This window comes from Bombus impatiens, unplaced genomic scaffold (assembly GCF_000188095.3).
Source record: "Bombus impatiens unplaced genomic scaffold, BIMP_2.2 scf_0099, whole genome shotgun sequence".
In the NCBI taxonomy this organism is placed as follows: Eukaryota; Metazoa; Arthropoda; class Insecta; order Hymenoptera; family Apidae; genus Bombus; species Bombus impatiens.
Genome location: NT_176518.1, coordinates 217,638 through 243,957, shown reverse-complemented (window position 1 = coordinate 243,957; position 26,320 = coordinate 217,638). Strand labels below are relative to the sequence as shown.

The 26,320-nt window shown below is 38.2% G+C and overlaps 1 protein-coding gene across 10 annotated transcripts in view; it reads right to left on the bottom strand.

Annotated features, from left to right (window-relative positions):
- LOC100742740 (protein tramtrack, alpha isoform) overlaps positions 1 to 26,320 on the bottom strand; it is a 40,294-nt gene that overhangs the window by 1,324 nt on the left and 12,650 nt on the right. For 4 of the 10 annotated variants that reach the window (XM_012394721.3, XM_024364539.2, XM_012394720.3 and 1 more), the window contains exons 2-5: positions 24,446 to 24,832; positions 23,464 to 24,217; positions 23,294 to 23,353; positions 6,228 to 9,199 (exon numbers count right to left, since the gene is read on the bottom strand). In XM_012394721.3, the coding sequence (XP_012250144.1) occupies positions 8,484 to 9,199; positions 23,294 to 23,353; positions 23,464 to 24,217; positions 24,446 to 24,664 (1,749 nt within the window). In that variant the 5' untranslated portion in view covers positions 24,665 to 24,832 and the 3' untranslated portion in view covers positions 6,228 to 8,483. Of the gene's footprint in view, positions 1 to 279; positions 556 to 1,672; positions 1,945 to 6,227; positions 9,200 to 14,104; positions 18,890 to 23,293; positions 23,354 to 23,463; positions 24,218 to 24,445; positions 24,833 to 24,967; positions 24,993 to 26,320 lie in introns of those variants that run through there. The other 6 variants (XM_024364540.2, XM_024364542.2, XM_024364541.2 and 3 more) reach the window with 6 other exon arrangements.

Here is a 26,320-nt window from a genome sequence, read left to right as displayed (position 1 = left end):
TTTTTTTTTTTTTTTTTTTTGTTATGCAAGTCCATTGCGATGAAGAAAAGTCATATTAAGGATGCAACTTCGTTAACGTGCATTATTTTGGATCATTGCGTGATTGATAGTAGCTTCATGTTTTGTGAATGTACCATATTGGAAGCTGGTATGATGTTCCGTACCAATATTAAATCGTTATTAAATCATTTCTTTATATAAAACGCGTTTTCTAATAATTAGATGCGGCAAGCAGGGTACGAGAAGTATGGCTAGATGGCGAAGCGGTCAAAGACTTACTTCCGAGGTCTTCCGCGCTTTCTTGTTGGCTGGCTCTTCTCTGTTCTCGTCGTTCTCGTTGTCAGAGTGGCGGGAGCTGAGGTGACCAATGTAACCCTTACGGGACTTGAAGTAAGCGTTACAGCTGTGGCACTTGAACAGCGGGGCCGGTTGGGTGACCTGGGTGGAGACGTGGAGTTTGTACTTGTGCCTGTACCAACGGGTTCGAGACGGTAGCACCTCGCCGCACCACTTGCAGACTACGGAACCGTCGTTTTGAATGAGGTATTCCAGCAGCTTGTAAAACAACGTTTATTTGGTTTTTTCTCTCCCTCTCTCACCCTTTCCTCTTTAATCATCCTCGCTCGCCCCATCGTATCACGTCGCGCTCGATCGTATCCACCCTATCTTTCTTTTCCTCCCTTCTCTAGGTTTATTCCCTTTGGTATAGAATTCGAAACCCTTTGACCTGGTGTTGGTGATGATTCGAGACAAAAATCTATCGCTATCGGATTGGAACTTAGCTGCGAGTTACCATGATACCATGAATTTGTTGGGTTTCAGGCAAAAACAAATATTCGAGATATTCTCGTATTTTTGTTCTGCGATTTCTTTATGCAGTCATCGAGTTCTCTGTTTCTGTGGCGCGGTGTTTGCTGGACGGACGATACACCGACAGAAAAGGCGTCACCCGACATAAACGAGATTAGAAATAAAATCCACTTCTCCGCACGCAATTATATATAGAGAAAGTGCGGTTCAACGAATTCCTTGCGAAAAGTAAACGGCGCTCTAATGAAAAAGATACGAGGACAAACCAGATAAGACATGCCCGGATAACGTTACAGAATGCTTTCCATTCGGTTGTCTGCGAAAATGCATGCACATTGCCAACTAGTTAGGATAACAGATAATTAGAAATAACCTTTCAGTCGTAAAGCAAAACCGTAAAATTCTTTCCACATTTATGACAATTCCAACAACTGGATACAAAGTATCACGATCACTAATTAAAATGATTATTATGCCTTTTCTTCTACACCAATGAACAGTCCCTATATCTCCTCTCTTATAATAAGATTTTAATCTATACCCTAGTGCAATCAAACAAGTATGTAACGATATACATCTACTTGTAAGTACATACTTCTAACTCTCTAACGAACTTCCCAAAAATGCTCTTAGTCTAAAGAATGGTTGAACCAGCCGAATGGAAAACACCTTATAAAATGCGCGGCGACAAGAGCTTTCCAAGTGGCTTCCTGGTGCTCTGCCCATTTCTGTTGGTGCCGTGTCCGCGAGGACATGATGATAAGCCGCGCCTCCTTCTCATAATCGTCCTCTGAACGAAGCCAGGTGGCACAGCTGGTGCACTGCCTGCCGAAGCAGTATCAAAAGCAGCAGACCAACCAACCTGTTTCCTGACCTCCGGCTCGGCCTCCCCGGATTCTGACTTAGGTAGCAACAGATCTCCCCGATCCTCCTCCCGGTCGGTGAGGAAGTGCATTCCGCTAACCACTCGCTCGGACTTGATGTACGTGCTGCCTGTGTTTCCTTCGCTGAACGAATCCTCGCCGCTCCTCGTCGCCGTCGTCGAAGGTGCTGAAGGAGGAGGCGGCGGCGACGACGAGGACGACGACGTGCAGATCTCGAACGTGATGTCGCTCGGTAGACTCGGCAGCTGATCTGGGCAGACATGGAAAGAGAACAGGTACAGGAGCGTTAGTATCATTCAGCTGGAAGATTAGTCATCGGTTGTGTTCCTTGAATTTGTGAGGCGAGGAACGAGGACAATTTAATGAGGTTTCAATGTTTTATTATCGAGTGTAAGCAATGTCTTAAATTAGTAGTAGTAGATAGTTTTTGGAATATTACGATCTGTAGCTTTAGAATAGGTCTGAAAGTCTTGGAATTTATTATCAGTTCGAGCAGCGTTTAATCTGAGCTTTTAGGAAATTTAGTGATTTGGATTCTTAGGAGTATTACAAACCACGTTAGTATCCTAAAGCAGGACTTGGAAAAGGAGGAAAAGCTGTTGATTTCCTGAAATGTTCGATAAAGTAATTTAACTCTTATGTTTCTTTCGATAAAGATTCAAGAACCCTCTGAATTATGGTGAAAAGCCTTATCCAATTAAAAACTTGATTAAGAATGGATTTAAAGATAATTTAAGGATTAATTTAAGAAACGTATCCGTTTGGTCGATTTTAAGTTCAATGAATATTTCCGCATGGCGTATTTCGCGAAAGCAAAGGACGAATAGTTCCAAAAGAGAAGAACGACTAAACGGAGAGATGTATGTTCCTCTGTCTTGCTTTAATGAAGGTTGCGCTAATCGATACAAGAAATAAACGGTCGGGTATTGCAGTTGTATATCACAAAGAGTTACAAAGAAACTACAATTAGATAAAAACAAATAAAAATAATAATAGGTATTAAATTGTTATAGTCCTTATCGCCACCCGGCATCGATTATAATAGGTACATATGTACGTACACTTAAATGTACAGTCAACGACCGACGATAATCTGCGAACGTATAGCTTCATTTTCTTTATTATTACTGTTATGTGATATAACTTTTTTTTGTTTGTTTGTATAAGCGCGCTTCCACCCTCAAACGGGGCGAACGTACAATATAATATAATATAATATATAATAATATAATATAATATAGTATTTATATATAATATATAATAGATTTTTTTCTGTATTCGCAACGTCTATATCTTTTAATAATTCTCACAATTCCTTCTCTTCTATTGCAAAAATCTACCATTACTTATTAGTACATTTTCGTAGTTTTAACATCCTGCATGAATGCGTTTTGTTACTTTTAGTGTCGCTAATAGAATTATGTACTGCTTCTTCCTTCTATCGAAACAGAGTGTCGAGTGATGCTTCCGGGATCGAGTGCAAATAAAAGTGTCAGTACTGGTACCTATATATTTCGTATATGTCTGTATATCTTTATAACATTACGGTGAATTTCATAAAACTCACTTGCATTATCTCCATTTTTAAAGCGTCGAAGAACAGTAAGTAGGAATAATAATGCAGGTGGACATGCGTGTATATACCTTTTCCTTTTCTTTATTTAAGACGTCTGCCGGTGCTTTCTTTCTATCGATAGATATTTAAACGTGCGTGTAAGCCGCGAATTTTATTCGCAGCAAACGAAAGATTTGTAGTGGGTCGAGGTTCTGGTAATAGACGAGGAGACACAAACGACACTGATGCGTTGCGACTTTTTCATCGGTTTACGCGAAGAAAAAACGTACTCGTCGCTAACACATGAATAAAACGTGCAGATTTAACTATGGTAAATATAAATAAGTCTATTCGCCAGAACGTCGTGACAATATACATAAATATATATCATCTATATCTTGCATTCTACTTCAACGAGTAAAATTGGAAACGCAATAGAAGGCATCGCATTAATGTCACAAGCTACAATAGCATTTAACGCTCGAATAAAATATCTCTGCATCATGAAAAATTCAAGTAACCGCATTTGCATTTTGTTCGGTTATTTCGTATCCTCATTCCGTATGTGTTAATCGTGTGGCTTCCTTTAAAGCCTAACGCACCTTATCTCGTAACCTAATTACCCGATGTTATAGTTAAAACTAAAAATAAAATAATAAACGTTATTTGACGATGACAATAATATATATACATATATATTATATATATGCTATATATATAATATATAAATATATATAATAGTGTAATAATAATATAATATAATATAATAGAACTATTACAATAATGGTATAAAACTAAAACGTAAGAAGTAAGGTAGTCACAATGCATGGAAAGTGAAGAAAAAAAAAGTATAACACGACCGTTTTCGATTGCTTTTGCACACATCATAGAATTAAGAAATTCGTTTTGTCATTTCCTTTTTCTTTCCTAAGACTCATTGATATCGCAATGACGTTAGAGCCTTCAACTGTGTATACGTTATCTGTGCAAACCTTATCTTTTCAAATAGTAATAATTTTCTTCGTTAACACAAGCAATCAATCGAAATTGCATACGATGCCCATTTTTTATAAACGTACGTATCGATCCCACATATTATACATCAATCACTGACTCAAATTGCGAATCCATACACAATTTCTCCGAAACTGTTAATATATCTTTCAGTGATTAACAAGCGATACGGAATTCAAAACGTGCTCTGTATTCTGGTAGTATTGTAGATGTGTGCTTTTTCGTATATGCATAATATCAAAATGAACGTTACGCTTCCTACATAACAACTACAAATTGGACGCAAGAAACAGAATTGTGCGCGAATATAAATTTCGTGCTTCACCTAACGGAAACTAAACAGTTATCATTGTTTTTCCTTTACATTTACGCAATTTCGTAATACATATATAAATATATATATATACATATATATATAACATATATGCGTTATATTAAACATATGATCATCAATCACATATAATACATATATTATACACACACATATATATATATATATATGATATATATGTATATATATATTGATATATTTTTTTTTGCTTTTTTTCCTTTTAAATACCGACTACGAGTACGAGCTGGATCTACGAGAGAGAAACTCGACGAGTTCCTCGTGTTACGGCAACGAAATCACACGCGGGTTCACATTCCCTCTCACGTAATATATTTCTCTTTATATATATTCTTTTAAATAGTTCTCTGTAATAGTTAAGATTTGATGATTATCATCATTATCGTCGTCATTACCATCATCATCATCATTATTATCATCATTATCATCAACATCATCATTATCATCATCATCAGCATCATCCTCATCATCATCATCATCATCATCCTCATCATTCTGAGACATACACATCACACGTCTAACATCCATGCTCATTTTCTCTCATGCGTATAACACCGATGCGGAAGACCAAAATACTGCTTTCCGTTCAGTATTCGTTCGAAAGTTCTCGCAACGAATTATAGCATTATAGAAAAGGAAAATAGCAGGAAGAGTGGACGAAAGAGGAAATATTAATTCGCTGTTAATTTAATTTTTAATTTATAACAAATTTTGTAAAATAAGGGATTTATAACGTTAGATCTATGGGTAAAATTGCTATGCGATCAAACAAATACATTCTTGTAAGCATCTAATTTAATGATATGTTTAATTTTATTGCTGAATAATATTATTTTTTATCAGGTTGAAAAATAACGAAACGATGGAGAATAGTAGAAATTACAACGAATGGCGAATTATTTTCCTCTCGTTCTTTCTTTCCTGGTTTATGTTTTAGAACTGATACGGAGGGATAGTAACGCGTTGTTCCTACTAACAAATTATAACACTTCGTTTGCATTAGTTCTGCTCGACTGCGTGAACGATGTTTGAACATTTCCCCAAAAAGTTATTGGTATGTATGTATGTATATATATATATATAAGCACGTGCGCGCACGCACGTACATATGCGCGAATAAATTTATATTTCGTTCAACTATTTCTACTCTGCGGTGTCCCAACACCGAAAAAAAAAAGAAAACGTGTTAACAATGTATCAAATAATAGATTTCTTTCCGATTTTTTAACGAACGAATGAACGAAAAAAGTATAATATAATATAATATTGTAATATAATATAATATAATATAATAATATAATAATATAATAATATAATAATAATAATAAATCAAGGAGAAAAAACAAACGGTCCAGACCCAAAACTAACTGAGGGTCATTAAATATACTATGCCTGTATAGATAACTTTCTTTATAACTTGTCTGTGTTTACCTGTGCATTATTAACTTATATACCTAGCAATAATAACCAATTCTATCGGTGCTTGTCCATATCTAAAAGTTAATAATTCTTATCAAACAATAATATTAATAGAAATAATAGCAACGGTGAAAATAAAAATAATATTACTTTTGCTGCATTAATAGTAGTGCGAGTAATAGTAAATCAGTAATAATAATAGTAAGAATAATAATTAATTATTGGTAATAACTATAATACACTTTCCCAGAAAACCTGTACATATACCGGTCTGTTATGCAGTATAATTCATGTTTCTTCCTCCCTTTTCTCTATTTTAGGCACTATCTAATGAACTCTATGAGACTTCTGTGCCTCGTAGGGAACCGTTAATAAACTCTCTGATAAATATACATTTTCATCTTCTTTCTGCCTTTCTTTCTTTTAATATTTTACTAATATGCTTTATTACGCACCATTGGAATCAAATCTGTTGGAAGGCGTAGGAAACATTAAAAAGAGAAAAATAGCAATAACAATTATAATAATATTAATACGAATCCTGGCTATGAAACTCTGCACTTTTGATAACAATCCATCTGCTCATCTTTCTTCTCGTTACTTTAGAATATAACACATCTGACAAAAATTTGGAAGCACGTTATTATCGCTCCAATAAGCTTCTATGCAAATTGATAAGCATAGATGAATGTTTGTTGAAAGTTTGAAGATACAGGTGACATTCCCCGATACAAACAAAGGGGGAAAAATATCCAAATTTCATTTTTTTGGCGGGAAACAACTAGTTTGATCGTGATTGCATACAGTTTTGTGCAGATGTATAGGGAACTATGAAAGGTGGAAAATTGGAAAATATCTGGAAAGAAGAGAGAACATATTCACAACCAACGTTTCACACGTGAACTGCTGAATTCGAAAGAGCGGGTACAACAAGGAAACAAAAAGAAGTGAAAAAAGAAATAAAAACATTGCGCGTGCGTTAAAGCATTGGAAGTTTTTTTAAAGCTATCACGGTATAATCTAAAACGGGAATATACCCATACGATACTTTGTCAGTCACATTAATCGTATTGCTTATGTTGCTCCGTTATATTTTGCTTCAAAAAGAAGAAAAGGAAGATATACTCTAGACATAAATTTTACATGTCAAAAATGATGCGTTCGTATCAAAGAAAAAGAAAAGGAAAAAGAAAAAGGGGATACGCGGTTGATAAAGGCACGAGAAAGCTGGCTAGTTTTGCGAGAATATATATCTCCCTCTTTTTGTTCACCAATATCGTTAAATTTCGTTTCTCAAAATATAAAGAGAAAATTGGAATTTTATATGCAGACTACGCCCGCGTAAAATACTGCGACGATATTTAGTAAAAGAGAACTTTTCGGTAACGCGGACTCGACACGATAAACATTACTTTCAACATTGTGAAACAATGGTTCCCATATATGATACATACGCAAACGTAACCGCCTACAATATTAGTTACACGATAAAAACCTATAAACAAGTATAGCCTTTTCAATCCCTATCGTTAAAAGTTCCTCTTTTTCCCACTGGCCAAATCGCTTTCTCCGCGAATTTCTTTGAAATTTCACGCGGCTTACGTTTCCATGTGCAAAACCATGGCGATCAGGATGGTCGTGCAAGTGAAGGAGACACAGCCGGGCATCGATCGTCCACAAGCATTGCGCGCTATTGCACAGTTCAAGGATTATATAATACTAATGTACACAGCAGCACTACTCGAGCACTTACGTTCGAGTATAGACATCTCTTTCTCTTTGTCCTTTAATTCAAAAAAAAAGAAGAAAAAAAAAGAAAAAGAAAAAAGAAAAAAATCCCCGCGATAACTCGACGTCGTCCCGCTCAGCAGTGTTTGTATGCGATCTGTCACGTTAGTCTCCTCCACTGGCCGATATCAACCGTCGGTCGCCCTTCTTCCCGAAAAGACAATACTCGTCGGGCTTCCATTAAAAACGACTATCAAAAATTGATCGCACGCGTAGGAAATCCGATCTCGCTTTAATACAACGTGAGGAGTCGGTCATCGCGGGGGTGAGATAGGCTATGCGATTGGTCCGCGGCACACAGGTTATGATATATATTTTGTTTTCTCAGACCGAAGACAACTTGATCGATTTTTCTATCGGTGTCTCTCTGTACGACCACGTATTTTCACTATCGGGTGACTAGACTAGGGCGGTGCTGAGAAGACGACAGAGTAAACGAAAGGAAGATTTCGCTTTCTCAAACACGCCCCCGCCTGAATATGGAGAGCATCCTCGAGGTGGCCACGTGCTTCAACGTCGTCCTCGAGAGCGTGCTCCTCGAGTTCCTTTGGACGTCACTAGTCGCGACGGTCGTTTCTCCTCGGCCAGTGTTCTCTTCCGCTGGTTCAGTGGTCGTTCTTCGTGCTGGACCGATCGCCATCCCACCTCGCCCTCGCCCTGCCCGCTAAGGCGAGAGAAAAAAACCAAACGGCATCACGCAATCCTTCGGCATGAAGCAGTCGTGCACGGTTTTCATATGATTCTTCATTTTGTCAGGCCTGGAGAATTCTTTTGAACATACCGGACACGGGAATACCTTCCTCTGATGGCCTTCGTGGTAAAGAAAAGCGTGTCGTTGGAAGCTGTATTTATTCTTGAACGTCTTCTGAATGTCGAGCTTCGCACACTCAGTGCATTGGTAGACACCCTCGGATATCGAGGCGTAACGAAAGAGATTCAAACCGCGAACGGACATCTCGGTCAGCTGTTCAGCAGGATCCTGCGAGTGCGATGTGGCGCGACGCCTCATGCGTCTCTTCGGCACCTGTCGACCAGGCGGAGCCGACATGGTTCCGATCTGGTGACCGCTGCTCGTCGACGAGGAATTGGTGGTCGGTGCAGGGCTACTACTACTGCTACTTCCGCCGCTGTTCTGCGCGTTGTTCCTACCGGTTGCCGGTGACATTGACGAACTTCTTGTCGACGTGGTGGTCATCGTTGTGCCGGAACTGGACGCTGTGTTGGACGTCGAGCTAGTAGTTGTGGTCAACGAAGTGGTGGTGTTCGATCTCGCGTTCGATGTGTCCGTGCTCGATTGATTCGCCGAAGATCCTGATCCGGAATTTCGACCTTTCTCTTTCCACGTCTCGCCATCCGATTTCGTGTTCCCCGATGAAAACTCTGTGAAAAGATTCGAGTTAGTAAAGAGACTGATTCTTATCGAGAATAAGTAACGATCATGGTTACAACAATTACGACAATGAGCATTATCAAAGAGACTTTCTAAAACATGATTCGCTCTCTGGCTACGGTAAAGGCTGTGTAAATTGCATGCAACTGCGATCTAATTCGTACTGAAAATAAATATTTAATGATACCGATGTATGATTGTATACTCTGATGCGTGCAGAACAGAGATACGAGAGGCTACTGCGAGTCGTAAAGGGAATTTATAGCTCGATGTGAAATCAACATGGCATATAAATGATTCTGTATAAAGTAATACAAATAAAATCTAAATAACACCTGAAAATAAAATTATAATATAAAAGAACGAACAATAATCTACTTAATAAAGTACCAATAAATAATACGAGGGAATCGGGAATTTTGGATATCGATGAAAATAAAAATTTCGCATTGATCAAACAAAACCAAAACAAAGTATAGTCGTACCATTTTCTTTTCTTTTTTTTTTAACAAGTTGTCAGGCAAAAATCGGGCCTTCATTGCGTACTTTGTGTACTCGTAATATACAGAATGACGGATCGATTCCACGCTGAAAATTCTTCACGATCGTGTATCAACTTAAAAAAGGGGAAAGGTAAGCAAAGGGAACATAATGGCAATGATAACTAAGAAAGAATTCACCCGATGCTTTTCTCCCTTTTTAAGCATCAGTAATTTTGGCACATCCCAATATGCACATCCCAAGATGCACTGGAAAGTTTCCAAATCGAAAACGTCGGGTGATTTCGCGGAGAAGATAGATACACGTCGTAGAGTCGTGAATCTGTCGTGCAAAATGGTCTCTACGTCGTACTTTGTATCGAGAATTCGATCGATGCGAGAAACGACACCAGTTCCGGCATTGCGACTAAATTATGTGAAAGACTTTGTCCTTTACTCGCTTAAACATCTTGCAATGTTTTATTAGAAGCAAGCTAATAAGTAAGAAATAGAACAAAAAATAGTCTTTCAACTTCTACATAACGATCAAAATGAACATTATCAGCGTAAAATTGTTATAAATCGTTTCTCGCAACGAAAACGTTGAGATAATGAGAAGAAAACAAAAAATAAAGAGTTTAACAGCCAGCGGACTTATAAAAATCAGAAGTTAAATGCAACGAAAAAAACCATGTACATATATATATTTATCTTTTTTCTTGATCTCCAAATATTTCACTTTGCTTCATTGTCCGGACAGTAAAAATAATAAATCAACAATACGCGTACGCAACATGCAAAACAAAAGTCCATAAAAAATAATAATCGCTGATTTCCTATCGTGATTGGCTTCTCAAGCAGTTGGAACGTCGATTGTTTTCTCTTTTTATTTTCAACACTGATGACTGCTCTATATTCGAACGTGCGAGCAAATCGGTCGAATTTCTGTTATTTTCAAATAAGAAACGTTCGCTTTTATTCGAGTAAGCCACACACAACGTAGGAATCTTAATATCTAAAGATCGTCCGATCGGTTCTGACAATCGTTTCTCGCCGATTGTGTTGACGATTCTATAAAAAATTGAATGGTAATTCGTTAACGAGAGCCATTTCAATGATTTTATTGGCAGCGTGTCTTTTGATGGATAATCGTCAACGGCGAGACAACGATCGCTATCGACCAACCAGATGCATCCACAATCACTAAAACGAAACTAAATAAAAGTAATTTTTGGCTAAGAGTAACGGTGCTTCGTAGTGAATGCGGGAATTCTTGAATTTGGTGTATGTGTGAACATATCGAGATATACAAAGGGACGATATGATTTCTGTTTCAAGTGACTAACGAGAAATCTCTACGTAAGAACACGGCTGTGGAACGTAGTAACAAGATTAGAAACAAAGGGTAATTAGAAAAAAAAACAAGAAAATATAAACAAACGAAGAAAGAGAAAATTTTCATTCCAAAAAGACAAGAAAAAGAAGAAGACAGAGAACGGTTGTAGACAACTCGTGGCGAATTAATCGCGTGTGACAAATCCTTTGTTTTGAAATAAATTATGGCACTTTGATGATGATGCGTCGCTTTGAAAATATCCTCCAACTACGCGGGACAGTAGAGATTTGTATGTAAACGATTAATGAATGATCACGAGTCTCTGAGCCTACTTACACTCACGTTCCACATACGTGCGACAATAATAACGCATATCATAACGGAAAAACAACGAAAAACGTAACGAAAGGAAGTAAAATAAAGTTCTACTGCGTGTAGCATTGCGCTGTTAGTCGTTATAGTAATTACCTTCTTTTTCGAATTTCAATTAGTCTGCTACTTTCCTTGACAAGCATGTATATACGTATACATATACTAGACAGACGATCCAGCTCATTAATTTATGGTCGATTTCCATTACAACACACAATTCGCACGACAACCTCTTCGATCATTGTTTCCTTTTCCTTTCCGTTTCGGAATAAACCATTGGTAACAAAATATTTCAACGTACGCTAGTTTAGTACGCTTATTCGCTAGTTTTTCAATCACTTCTTTTTCCCCATTCTTTTTCTTTTTTATCGTAACGCGTGGAAACTATTTAAAAAAATAAGAAAATACGACGCAGAACGTCGATTTCTTTGTAAAAAGTTGTAACGGAAGAAAACAATATTGGTAAATGTATAACATAAAATTAAAAGTGACGTAACAGCTGAAATTTACTAAAGGTGTTATTGCAGTTAATGGATGAAGCTTCATACAAGAAACTCGCTTGACTTACGCGCTGATAAAGATAAAATATCGGGCTTCTACGCACATGTTATCACAAGGAGAAACAATATGATCGATTTTCAAAGAAGTTTAAACAATAAGAGTCGCTAACTTTAAAAAAAAAACTGTTGGACAATAAACAACTTTCTTTCCTCTTTCATTCATTTAACACAGTGTCTTATTGTTTCCTTCGATGCGCTAGTTTGTACGTTGGATACACTAAACGATTTTTCGAGATGCCCGCTAAATATTCTTTTCGAACGATAACGCTGATGTTACGTTTTCGGTTTTTCATTGATCCTTAAGTAAAAGCTATCCGTTCAGATTTCTATCAGCGCATCTCGTAAAATCGACCAGGCACGCACGATTAAAAGTGCATGTAAAACGTGAGTATGCATTGCGCGCGCAACAACGGAGACGTGAATGTATGAGACAAAAGTCGGTACAGCGAGACTTAAAAATCCTTCAATTACAATCTATTGAACACCGTTCTTTTTATTATCGATAGTCATAATCAAACAATCAGTGCATATAAAATATACTAAGTCTACCCAGCGTCAGAAAAGACTCGTCTTCTCTAAAAAGTTCCCTATAAAATTTTTTCTTGTTTCTTTATTTTTTTTTTTTTTTATTTTCCCTTTATTACTCTTTTACGCTCATTTCACGACAAGGTCTCACTTATTTGGCACTAGATTGCGATCATCGGGCGCGCTTTTTAAAAAAAGGGATATACACACACGCGCACGCGCGCGCCTAAGATCGCGGGCGTCGATAACAATTTATTATTATTACTTCATTTTTTTACTTTTCTTTTCTTCATCGTCATTATTTATGTCGCTTAAAAAGGCACCAAATCGGGGATTACACCGCTACATATTATTGGATCCCACTGAAGTACGTTAATTCAACGTATAATATATAAAGTTAAAAGTCAACCACATACCTCCTTTGCTTCTTTCTTTTTTTTTACTCTCATTTTCTGACGCATCATTTCAAAAACTGCAACGACGTTAATAGGTATTATCAACTAGCGCTAAAATATATTCGATATAACTTTTGTTTATATATATAAATATATATATAAATATATATATAAATATATATATAATATAATAATAATAATAATGATAATAATCGTAATAATAATATTAATAATAATAATCGCAATAATAATAATAATATGTATATATATATATATATGTACCATCTTTACGCTTGCCGCATACTTTGTATATGTGTTTCTCTCTGTATACGTGTTTGTGTACATATGCGTGTAATTTATTTGCGATAATAAACTATGATTCTTTTCTTTTTTAATATATATATATATGTTTATGTATATATATATATTTATATTTAATATATATATATTAAAATCTATCCGATAGTACAGTCTGCTTTTTAAGCCTCGTAATTTACCTCTCTCTCTTTCTCTCTTTCTCTCTCTCTCTCTCTCTCTCTCTTTCTTCCTCTCTGTTACTCTTTCGCGTTGGTTTCTTGCAAGAGCGGCTGATGCCGATAACACGTGAAAAAGAAACTTAGAATAATCGGTATTGACTGGTGGTCCGCTTTCGAAATAAGGGACGAATAAAAGGGAACGATGATTATTGGCGTGTCGCCATTGCAAGAACCATATATAAATATAATATAATCTATGTAAAATTTTTCTTGTTTTTCATATTCTTTCCCCCGTAACCCACCCGCAATGTCCGTAGACTTATAAATTAATTAAAATATGTTCAACACGAAATTCATCAACGAGACCTCTGTGATCCTAACCGCGATTGGCGTGAGAAATTCGCTTCTGCTTCCAGTAAAATTCACTTAAACGAAGGCAAAACAGTTGCAGATTTTCGTAGAAAATTTTAACTCGGCCGATTCTTCCTTTTTCTCTTTTCACTACAACGTTAGTTGAAATTAATTTTTAATCATTTTTTATGTAATGCGTAGTACAAGTACAAGGTACCCCCTTACAAACAATTCCTCATAACACTTCAAAGTGTTTATTTCTTCCGCTATGAACACTTTTTACAGCTTGAACACTAATTTTGTACGAATATAAGGATTTCGTATCATTATAATCCTTAATCCTTAAAAACACTCCTCGCAAGCTTCTACTAAGTTTTACTGATTGGCAACATGAATTTCCCCTTTTTTACAACCTTAATTCTAAAGATTAACAACATTTAAAGGCAACGAACGTGAGCGAATGTTGTACGATAAATTTTCGTAGCAAGCTTCAAGATCAGTTGCTAAATTTCAACAATTTTATTAGGTATCAGTTTACCCTGATCACGAGCCTTAAGATACCATTAAGGAATTCGATGTAAGCAGAGATAACAACTTGATTCGCATACGCGTCGTTACAAATGTTCTTTTTTTGCTTCTTTGCCAAATGCTCTGCAACTGTCTTTCTAAAGTTTAACGGCGGATAGAAACATTTGCGGATCTTTGTTTTCTTGTACAATGACGACGACGACAACGACGACGACGACGACAAATAAGATATTTAACAGAATAATATATTATGCGAGAAATAAAATTTAAAGAAAAAACAAACATGTGGTCAACAAGGATCACCAAGAGTTTCAGGTCTTCCAAGCGATTTCTCACGCAAAAGTCGACTAGGGTAAACTAACGCTCCTTTTCGTACGGACGAATAAAATTGGATATCCCAAACGAGCTATCACGGAAAGCCCCCCGTTTAAAAGAAACAAGCACGTGGATCTATTTTCCTGGTCTATTGTTAAAAAAGTGAGAAATTGATCGTGAGCCTAGTATCGAAATGATTGAATTGTCGTTCGTTACAATTTGGCAATTGATTTTGCTTTAGGCGATCCGAGAGCTCTGTTACACTGTACTTTCCATTTCATATCGACACGCTTTATTCCGCTTCTATAAATCGTCCTCTTTACCTGCCATCTAAAATTGAGTTAGTCTTAGCCTCTCAGTGATTATCAAATGTGAGTGTATTACTTTAATTATTATTTTTTTCCATTTTAAATCGATATAAGCTGTTTTAGCCGCTGCCTCTTTGCACTTATTTTTGTTTAATATATAATATTTATATTCAACTATCAGTTTATACCCTCTTTCCGCAATTTGTTTTCATATTTTCTTCCTTTTTTTTTTTTTTTTTTTTGGACGGGCTTTGCGTTAACCCATCGCGAACACAACAATTTCACCAAGACCGGCCTGCAACTGTCTCTCGTCCTTAAAATTTTCTTTCTGTACGTCAAACAAAAAAAAAACACAAGCTAAAATAGGATAAACTAAAACAAAAGAATACACACACACACACATCTTTTCTCCCCGCCGAAAATAATCCACCGACGCGGAATGGTGGATACTCTTTGGTCCATGAAAGTTAAAAATTTTGAAGATAATTGACCTGAGAGCACATCGATTTTGCGAGTCAGCGGCACGGTCCATTACGATCAGAAATATTAAAACATCCGTATATGCTTTTAGTTTGTTTCTCTTTCTATCGTTCCTTATTATTTTTTTTGCTTTACTTTACCTACTCGTCTAATCATTGCTGCCTGCCTAACTAATAATATATCATTCTATCTTCCTAAAAGTACGCGTAATTGCATCCGGAGGCGATCGATCTTCCGATCGCTCCGTATTTCTTACAACTAAAATTTTTTTATCTTTGCAACGCTAGATATCTCTTGAATAACGAACGAACAACACTGGTCAATCGTGGGCGATATCGGACACAAGATCGTATAAATCATGTTGTGTCCTGTCTCTTCTTCTTTCATTTTTCTTTTCACCTTGAAATCCCACGCATTTAAAATAACAACGAAGGTCTCCGTTACGATTATAATTAATTAATAGTAGCAGTAATAATATTTATAATTATTATTATATAGCCTCTAGTCGTCTAATGTCTATGCCCAACTAGTGAAAAAATTTGTATATAAATCGTTTCGCTTCCTCTCCGATTCATGCGTGTCGTTCATAATCATAACAATCGATCTATGAACGAAGGTCCGACTAGAGAGGATTCGACAAAGTGTAAAGTGCAAAATATAGTAAGCTACAATCGTATTTTAGTGCTGTCTCTCACGACTAAGCCTATGTACCATCACTGTAGCCGTATCCCTTTTGAACAGTAATCGATAATCGACTCGACCGTTTGCGCGTGCACGCTATAGTCTTTAAGACTAAAAGAACTCACAAAGAACTCTGTATCCTTTTTTCTTTTCTAAGCATGGTCTTTCTGAATTAAATTATACATAAAATTATGCTTCGGATAAACTGCGTAAAACTCGTAACAAGTAAGACAAGGATATATTTTTAACAACGATAATTTCTATGACCCTGGACACACACACATCCTTGTCTCACGTTATTTAGAATTTAATATTTACAAAAAGAGAATCTACGTTATAACGATTAGCTTTAGTTGATTATGAATTTATGTAACAAATTTAATAGTCGTTTTAATGGCATATTTTTGCTCTTGGGAACAATATATATATATAGATATTTTACCCACGATTCATTTCAAGTTAAACAGGAAATAAACGAACGTATCATTTTTTGGATAACGATAAAATCCATGTTTTCTAATATAATATATATAATATACAGAATATATAGAATATATAGTAGTAAAACTGTGTCCAGTTGTACTGGCTAAGCACAAATGTTTTGTTCAATAGAGTACGGTACAGTACGATATGGCGTTAAGTTACTACTAAAGTGCCTTCAGTCTATCCAATGTCAGTACTATCTTGTATTTGGTGTCGTTAAAACCGTCCCTCTGCAGTCTTTCAAGAATTGCATGTCCCGTTCCGTTAATTTCCCCATTAACTATCTCCATCCTTGCCTGCCCTAACCGCGGACTTCTTTCCACCTTGGCTCCCTATTACGCTACTATATAACTTCGAATCAGGCTCGACAGCTTGACAACAGCTCAACGGCTCAACAACATGGCGAACGGTCATCGTACATATATATTGCATTTACTCAGTCTACGTGGTTCCCTTATTTATATTGTGTGTGCATGTACCGCCGTTTTACTTCAATAAACGTATGCATATTTTCGATGCTACATGCAACACGTTTGATTCTCTCCGTAATATTATAGTCACACAATAGTAAATATACTCTTTGTTGATTTGGACTCACGTTTCTTTTGCAATTATCTTGCTTACTTTTTTCTCCTCTTTGTTTCATAACTGATCCTCGTTGTCGTACAACTACGTTAAGACGACCAAACGAGTACACCGGTTCAATCATATATAAACTCTTTGTATGCGCATATCTCTCTTTCTTACGTTCCTCCTTCTTTTTTTCTTTTTATTTGTATAACATCCGCGATTCCCTTGAAGGGAAGCGACGCGGTAAAGCTCGTTTCGTTTGTAACTTAATGCCCGTTTCGTGTTACGCGCACGAAAATCATTTTTCGAGAAAGGGAGCTTTCGGTTTACGAAATAGGCTGAGATACACCCGCCGATTTTGTCCGAAAGAGCGAACTTTCGAACGAATCAAGAGAAAACCAGTAGTTATAGGATCCGATATAGCACGAATTATATCACGTTTAATAAAGTAACCGGACACAAAAGGTACTCCGTTCGACTGTATTTGACTTTACTAGCTGCTATGATTAATATCATATATCCATTTGTTAAAAGTCCAGTTTCTTTCGTTTCACGTTGATACATTGAAAAAGGAGAAACTGTTTTGAGCTGCAGCAGACACATGGTCTACGATTCAATTTCCCCATATTGGCGGAAACAACGTCTTCGGATTTAGTTGTTTGTTCTGCCTGTTTGTTGTTTATCAAACGTTCGTTAATTGTATAAAGGAAACAGATGTACAACTATCTACGTATCAATGACGATGATCATCGGATGTTTAAAATTTGTATATTCGATTGACTATCCGTTTACCCCCATATCGTCCTTTCTTGATTCGTCCTACTAGCGTTGTCTTCAAAAACCAATCCTCGATTGTATTTTATTAACTACGAGACTAATCTAACTACTACTACTTGTTCTCTCTTTGTCCGTTCGAAACACTGCGACCTTTTCTTTTCTTTCTTTTACAGCTATGGGTTTATCCGGAAAGCCACTGACACGTACGCTCGCATCGCTCTTGAGCTTTTCACGCGATTTTTTTCGTTTGCTGCCTCTTCCTTGCGTAACGTCCCCTGACCCTTACCACGACGACGAAGAAATCGATCAACGATTTGTTCAACGATTTATCGACGATTGCACGACGCGAAGTGATACTTGGCCGTTAAGAGCACCTCCGGAAACGTAGGAGGAGCATCGTAACGGTAATTTGGATTCTTTCTCAAGAGACAGAACGAAGGGAAAGAGCCAAGGAACGTAGCCTGAGAAGAGAGGACGCACCGACAGCGGTCTACCGCTGCTGACCCATACTACTGCTGCCACTGCTGCTAAGAGCCATGTGCGACTTAAGGCTATGTATGATCTTAACGTGGGCGACCATGTTATCTTTCCGCGTGAATTCCTTATAACAAACCGGACAAGCAAAGTACTTGACGTTACGCTTGTGTGAGGTGACGTAGTGCCGGCAGAAATTACTGATGTGTGTGTAGGTACGATTGCATACAGTGCACCGGTATACGTCGCCCTCTTTCACGCAGAAGTCCCGTACCGAACCCTCCGTTCTCTCGTTTTCGACCTTAAACGATCCTTCGAAGTCGCTTTGACTGATCTCCGATTCACCGGCGACCAGATTAAATATGGCACTGCTCAAATTGTCTTTCGACACCTTTTGCTCCGATTCGGAATCGGAATATTGCTGCGAGTCATCCATGGACGCCATAATTGCCGTTGACGATGTTTTTCCTTGAAGAGACGTGCTGTACTCCTTACGAAAGCATCGCTCGAAGTTGATGCGTATATGAGTCGGTGACTGCGAGCCACCGCCACTCGACGTCTCCTCCGGGTCTGAAACGAAGAAAACTTTCTTCTTTAAACAGTTCTCGACGCCTACACCTTTGTATCGTATAATATATATATATATATATATACATATATATATACATACATATATACATACATACATACGTACGTATGTATATGTATATATATATCAATGTTATAATAACATCATTCGAACTTAAGTATATCGATGCATTAGGTATAAATTATCACATATTTCTAGTAATATATAATAGTGTATAATAATGTACTGATATAATAACGTATTTCTATATTTGTGGGGGGAAGCAAGAGGAAGGGTAGAGCCAGCAAAAAAGAGTCACCGTATTCGAACCGGCTGTCCGTCAACTCTGTCCCATGTTAAGTGTTTTATGCCGCACCCGCTTTTCCGTGTCCCCACCCCTGTTCGTCGTCATTCCCTCTTCAGATTCTTTCGCTCTCACGCACGCTTTCGCTACTGCTCACTGTTGATCGCGGCTTTGCCTCGATCCCGTACCGGCTGGCTGCGAAGAGGACCGTTACGGTCTCGTTTGCCATACCATGAAGAGCATTTCAGCGACTCAACGATGGCTCTCTCTTTCTTTCTTTCTTTCTTCCAAATAAATATGCACCATACACGCGCTCAGACATTCTCGCGATCACACGTACGTACAATCTTTTTTCATACACACGCGCGCGCGCGTATGATTCTTTCTCCCCTCCCATGCGTCTCACACACACACGCGCGCGCGCGCGCATACACACATGCACACACACACACAGGCGCGCGTGCTCTCACGCACCCTTTCTTCCTCGTCTGTCACGCACACTTACATTCCACCCTCTCGCGTTTGCAGTCTTACACCATTTAGCTCGTATTTTTCCTCCCGTTCACCTGGACTCGCTCTCGTATCTATTGCTACGGAATGTATGCAAATACATGTATACACGCAACACGCGCAACATATCACTCAGTCAGAGACGAACGCTTACACATACGCGTGCAGAATGCACGTATATGCGAATGTTAATAAACATCATCATCATGTACACTCGAAAAAGACCCCCTCCCTATTAACTTTACGTTTTAAATAGTCCGTGCGTCCCGTCAGTCTAAACCGTATACGCATATTATCCATTCTCTACGGGAAGACGATCCATCGAGATCGAGGACGCTCGAGAAGAAGCAACGTTTTCTCTTCTTCGATGCAATTATATATTGTTATACTTAATCCGCTTTCGGCTTCACTTTACATCAGATTCTTTTATTCGACTTTCTCTTATTTAGATTCTGGCATTTCGGAACGGTTTCATTTTATTATTTTTTTTTTGTTTTGTTTTATTTTATGTTATATATTTTTTTGTATTTTTTTGAGCGGCTGGCCTCCCCTAGTTCCCTCGCTTCCCCCGCGCAAAGGTAATCTCTCAGAGATCAAATGGTGACTCAGATAATCTCAACTCACCTGCGCAAAGAGAACAAAGCAACACGTTTCACGGTCACTACCGAACGATCATCATGTTCGACATCTTCGAAGCACTCTGTCATGTGTGCGCGTGCGTGCGTACGTCAGTAAAGTAATTTCTTTTCTTTTCTTTCTCTCTCTTTCTCGAACATCATATGGAAAAGAATGTACGTCACACTCTCGATACCAATTTCTTTTTATATTGATCTCTCGCTCTCTCTTTCTCTCTCTCTCTCTTTCTCTCTCATCATTCGCTCTTTCTTTTCCGTCACTACATTTGTTTGTCCATTTCTTTCCGTCCTGTCGTATATTTTCATCTGTTTTCTCCTTCCCGTTTCGTTTTCATGTTTCGGACTTTTCCCCAAATTTCTGTTTCTCCGTGTTTCATTCCTCCGTCGTGAAAACTCAATTAGGCAACGAGAAGAACGCAAGAGAAGGCGGAAGCGATAACCTGCCGACGTTCGTTGTCTGTTAAAAAGAGCTACGCACACTTCTTTTTTTCGTTGTAATGACATCTATCCATTTCACCACGGTCCGTCACTTCGGCGCAAACATAAATTGCGTTCAACTTTCTTACAATGAACGAACGTGAAAAAAAGTAAACCAGCGTTTCAAATAAAAATCAGAAAAAAGTAAGCACCGCTAAAAGCTGGCTCCACCCCCTCCTTTTACCAAATGGCCAATGACAGCGAAGCGTTTCTCATTCGCGTGCGGGGATTATAAAATCATATATATAATAACATGTACATGTGTATATATTTATATGTTGCACATGTATACGTATAACAATATATACATATTGTATACACGCACGCGCGCGCGCGCGCGCGTGTGTTTGTGTGTCTGTGTGTGTGTGTATCTGTGCGTGCGCGCAATATGTGAAATGGGATCGAAAAAGGTAAGTAAAAGTGGCAGTAAATAGAAATGTATATATAAATATATAAGTCTAGATTAGAGAAACGAGTGAGGAGAACGAGCGTAAAGAAGAAGGAACGAAGCGCTGCGCATTGGCCGAGCATAAATTACAATGGGTATGTATATTTTATATTATGTCCCTTAACGACAATCGGTGGGTGGTAGGTTAGATTTTTGGAGGCTACAGCATTCAAAAGGGAATATATATCTTGTGTGTTTGTTGGCACGTTTTTTTGATTCCGCTCGAACGTCTCGTCGTTTCAGAGGAGCATACACAAACGCCTGTATGGGCTCAACGAGACGACGGCTTCCTTTCTCTCTCATACACTTTGTTTCTTTTTTCGTAAATATATGTATATGTATGTATATATATATACACATGGCACGCATATGTATACATATTTTTTCGAGATTTTTTTTTCTATTTCGAGTTGTCACAGGTCAACGCGTGACTTAAGTAGTGGTCTCGTTTTCGAAAGCCCGTTAAACTTTGTGCGCATCGTGTTTCGATATGTTTCGCCTACGTGGCTTAACACTGCCGAAAAATTCGTTTCAGATTGCACGGAAAAAGGAAACGGTTATTATCATTAGTAGTAGTATTGCTTTTTTCTTTTTTTCTGATATTTTTAACAGACCGCGTGAAACCCGTGACACGCATAAACTCCTGGGAGCCTATTCACCTTCTCCGGATACAAATCACAAATACTTTTTTCAATACTCAGCGAGATTTGTTGACCTTAATTCCATGTAAGGATGCTAGCTCAGGCAGTATCCTCGAGTTAACATCTTAACGAATTGCACTCGTCAACAAATTCATCGGCTCGAGTCTCAATATTCTTTCTTATTTTTTTTTTATTCATTATTATTTTTTTAGTGTACTTGAGTCTACGACCAAAAATAGCCTCCCCGGAAATATTGCTGCGATACTGCGATTCGTAATTAGTTTGCAGTCGCGCAACGACGAGCAAGGTATAAAATTAACAGATGAAAATTCTGAAAAATTAAATTGATTAGCACATCGTACAGCAGTGTTTTGTAATATTTTCATTTGCATATTCATCACTCAAATTTGTCAAGATGATTGTAATAATTTTGATAAAACAAATGATAGGTAAATACGTAAGAATATTTGTTAAGGGTAAGAATACAATATCACCTGGAAAAGATTGCAAACGGAATATTTGTGTGTAATCACTGTTGGTCAACATCGAATTGTATCAGGAAGTTAAATTTAATTCGGTGTAATTCAAATGGAGCAAAAAATGAGTTATTTAAATATTGATAAAAACCTACGTTTGCCAAATAGGCACGATATCCTCTTTTTCCATTAATAAAAAATGATTGGGAACGTTTACACCGCTTACATATCAATAATGTAATATACATTCAATTACTTAATAGTTATCCTGAGTGCATTTAGAGTATCCTGTTCTCAAGTTAATAAATATTATTTGGAATTCTAAAATCAATTCACAGATACTCGATAACAGAGTCTTATCTTTTAATTTCAGTGATAGGCATAGTTGGTGCGTATATTAGATGGAAACGACACAATGTTGTCGTTAATTTACCGAGAAGCTAAGTTTACAGGTTATGTGCACCGAAACATGTAATTTCAAATAGTTGTGAAAAGGTAAGAGTATGGGATCCCTTTTAAAACCGTACAATGCCAATTTTGTATCTTTCGTATCTTTCTATTTTTTTTTCAAAAGTATAAATCATATTGACACTGCAAAAAAAAAAACACGTACGTTCGTGGGTGCGGTTACATCGATAGATATCGCTTCTTAAAACTTTAATTCACGATCGCGCTATATCGTTTCCACCCGATATACGTACCACCCGTAATTCTTAATTTTTGAACTTAGGAACAGAGCTAAATCAGTTGATACTACTATCCATTGATTAAAGATTAAATTTGTTCAAGCTAGTGTACTTGTACCAAACAATGTTTTAAAATATGTAATGACATCGTGTTACTTCGATTATTCACGACATAAATGGTGATTAAAAAGTTGCGTTAATCATGTAAGCTGATAATGGAATTCCTTACCTTGCTTGAAACCTTCGTTCCCTTGCCTACTGTGTGGCCGCGCGAACGTCTCATCGGAGGCTAACAGATAAACAAGAACTAGTCAGATTATTGACAATCAAGCAAATTTTCACGAATGAGAAAAACAAATAAACACATTTATTTAAGATAAAAAGGAGAAAGTGCTTTACCTTGGGCAGAGGTGCTAGGCGTCGGTTCAGGTTCCCGTTTAACACGAGATGTTAGTGATTCGGGTGTGTCAGTACCATTTTCCGTTGGTTCGTCCTTCCTCGTCGACGACAAAGAGGAAGCAGCCAGACTGGCTCCCGATGATGCCGAGTTCCCGACGTTATTGCTGTTCACGTTGTTACTACTCGCCGAAGCAGTACTGGAGTTTCCGCCTCTACCATTATTACCGGTGCTTTCGCTCTGAAAGTCGATACTCATCTTCATTTCCATCATTTCTGGCGAACCTTGTACGAGATCTGTCCCCGAACATGACTGCAGCTCCTGGCCCGTGATCTCGCCGATCGGCGTATCGGAAGAACCGCTGAGCTTCCTCGGTCTGCCCCTTTTTCTCTTTGGCGCGGATAAGGCCGAACCAAGGAGAGGATGGCTCGACATATGGTGCATCCTCTTCTGCGAGACGTGGTGGTGAGGCCCGATTTGGTTTATTCTATGTAGATTCGGTGGTGGTGGAGGTACTGTGTTTTGATTGCCAAGCAACGAAGAGGTAATACTAGGCAAGTCACACTTGTCCTCGTTTACCTCGGTCAGGCCCTTTATCCTAAGAGACTCAGCGACTCTCAAGAAAGCGGTTAGCCTATCCTGGTCGACGCTGACCTCCCCACGATACATGAAATCCAAAAGACTGCGCATATCCACGTAGGGGACATCTTTAAGAATGACTATCGGGTGCTTGTCGGGGTGTCCGACGAAAAGGGCCTGCAAAGATAGTAAGAAAAAAATACTCGGTCGGTATAGATTCGGCAAGAGGGTCGAGTAAGAAAACGTTATGAATTATTAATACGCGTCATGAATTAATCTACCGTGATGAATTATTAATAATGTTCTAGAACGCGATTCATTGGACTTCAAAAAGAAAGCATACGTTTCCCCCAGGATCTCCGGTTTGACGATGCATTGTTCTCTCTGGATGAGACTTGTCCTTACCTGAAAATAGGGACTACACGCCGACAGCACCATCTTATGTGCCCTGAGTAACTGACCCTCGACGGCCAGCGTAACATCGACGAACGACTCGTCATGGAGTAGTTGATCGAAAACGGAGAGTAGATTACTTTGATGATTATTCCAGCGCAGACAAAATCTCTGCGACGCCATCGCTTCACTTCTCAGATCCGCCAAGTTACCGTTAATGTCCGCTAACATCAGATCTAGTGTTGATCTTTTTATTGGTATTGCTGCTGCCGCCTCGTCGTCGCTTCTTCTCGCCTTCCTCGACGAAGCCGCTTGCTCTTGCTCGTGCTCCTGCTCGTACTCTTGCTCGTGCTCTTCTCTTCATCGGCCACAGTTTATCATATCCTTCCTTCACATGATCTGCGTCAACAAAAACGAAACGTTTATTTAACAATTAACTAAAAATCTTTATTTTCTTTAAATAAAATTATTTCACGCATCTACACATTCATATAATTAATACGAGATTTATTATACAAAATGGTGTTCAATTACTTGCACGATAGTCGAACTTGCTTCGACGTAAATGATTCATCTCAATATGAATCACTATATATATTACTAATTCGTTCTCGCGATCAACGCGTGCGGAAATGCTAGGAGATAACCGTGGCTCGACAGAATTCCTACACATGGAAAATTTCTTGAAAATCATGTACGATCCTGGACGAGTCCTCTAAACGTTCCACGTATATATACGATAACGCCTGCATGCATAATCGTCCATATAAGCTTGCGAGACGATACGCACGAAGTATGAACGTGGGTGTACGACCCTGGAGGACGTAGGTTGGGCGAATAGGCGACTCGCTTCGTTCGTGCCTTTTATGTAATTCTCTCCTCACCCCTTCACCAGCCCAATCACGGTCACGTACGCAACGTTTGTTTCGCCAAGACCGCAGAGATGCGGCAGAAATGACTTTCCTCGGTTAGTCGAAGGGCGGAATTCGTAATCTGCCACCAGGGAAAAGGCTAGAAATAGCCGAACAGGTCGCCAATTCAACCGTCGCCCACGATCAAAAGAAACAGATCAGCCGATTGGTGCCATTTATCGAAAAGGAGATAAACCGTTGACTCTCGATACCTTCAGATCATTTCTACGACGAGTTTAGATTATATTCGTACAGAGTTGCGAGTCAACAATATGATCAGAAGGAAAACAAGAAAAAGAAAGTAAAAAAAGGGGGAAAGAAAAAGAAGCGCAAAAACGTTGTGCGCAATCGTAACGCAGATAGCATAAATTATTTATGTTTTTCACGAACCCTCTATAACTTGGAAGTTACATATCTTATAGTCATATCTTTCATATTCCGTTTTATCCACTTATCATTTTATATACTCTATATTATATTTTATTATCGTAAATATTATTGAACTCGTATAAGCCCGTCTATTTACATACATACTGGCTCTTAATTTTGATATCAAAATGAGAAACTACATTGCACTGCAGATTCTTTTTCTACCGAGTAAATAAAACCTTGGTCGCGGAGAAAATCCTCGATGTTGAAATGCATTAAATTTAAAGACACATCGAAAACGATAACAGGTACCGAACGTGATATCTACCGTTGAAGATCCATAGGTATGGAGCAACAAGAAAAATATCCGCATGAAAAATCCGAGAAACGAGAAGCAACTTTTTCAGCGAATGATACGGAGGAGAATAAAAGCGAGAGGAAAAGAGAAAAGTCCTGCCTCCGCCTCCTCAGTCCTCGGAACTACACAACGTGTGGAAGAGGTCGACGGGTCGGCCGAGAGAATCAATAGCATTTTCTACGCATTCGGATCGATACCGTGTTCCGTTGCTTTCGCGCGCAAATCTCGATATATGTGTACACGTACACA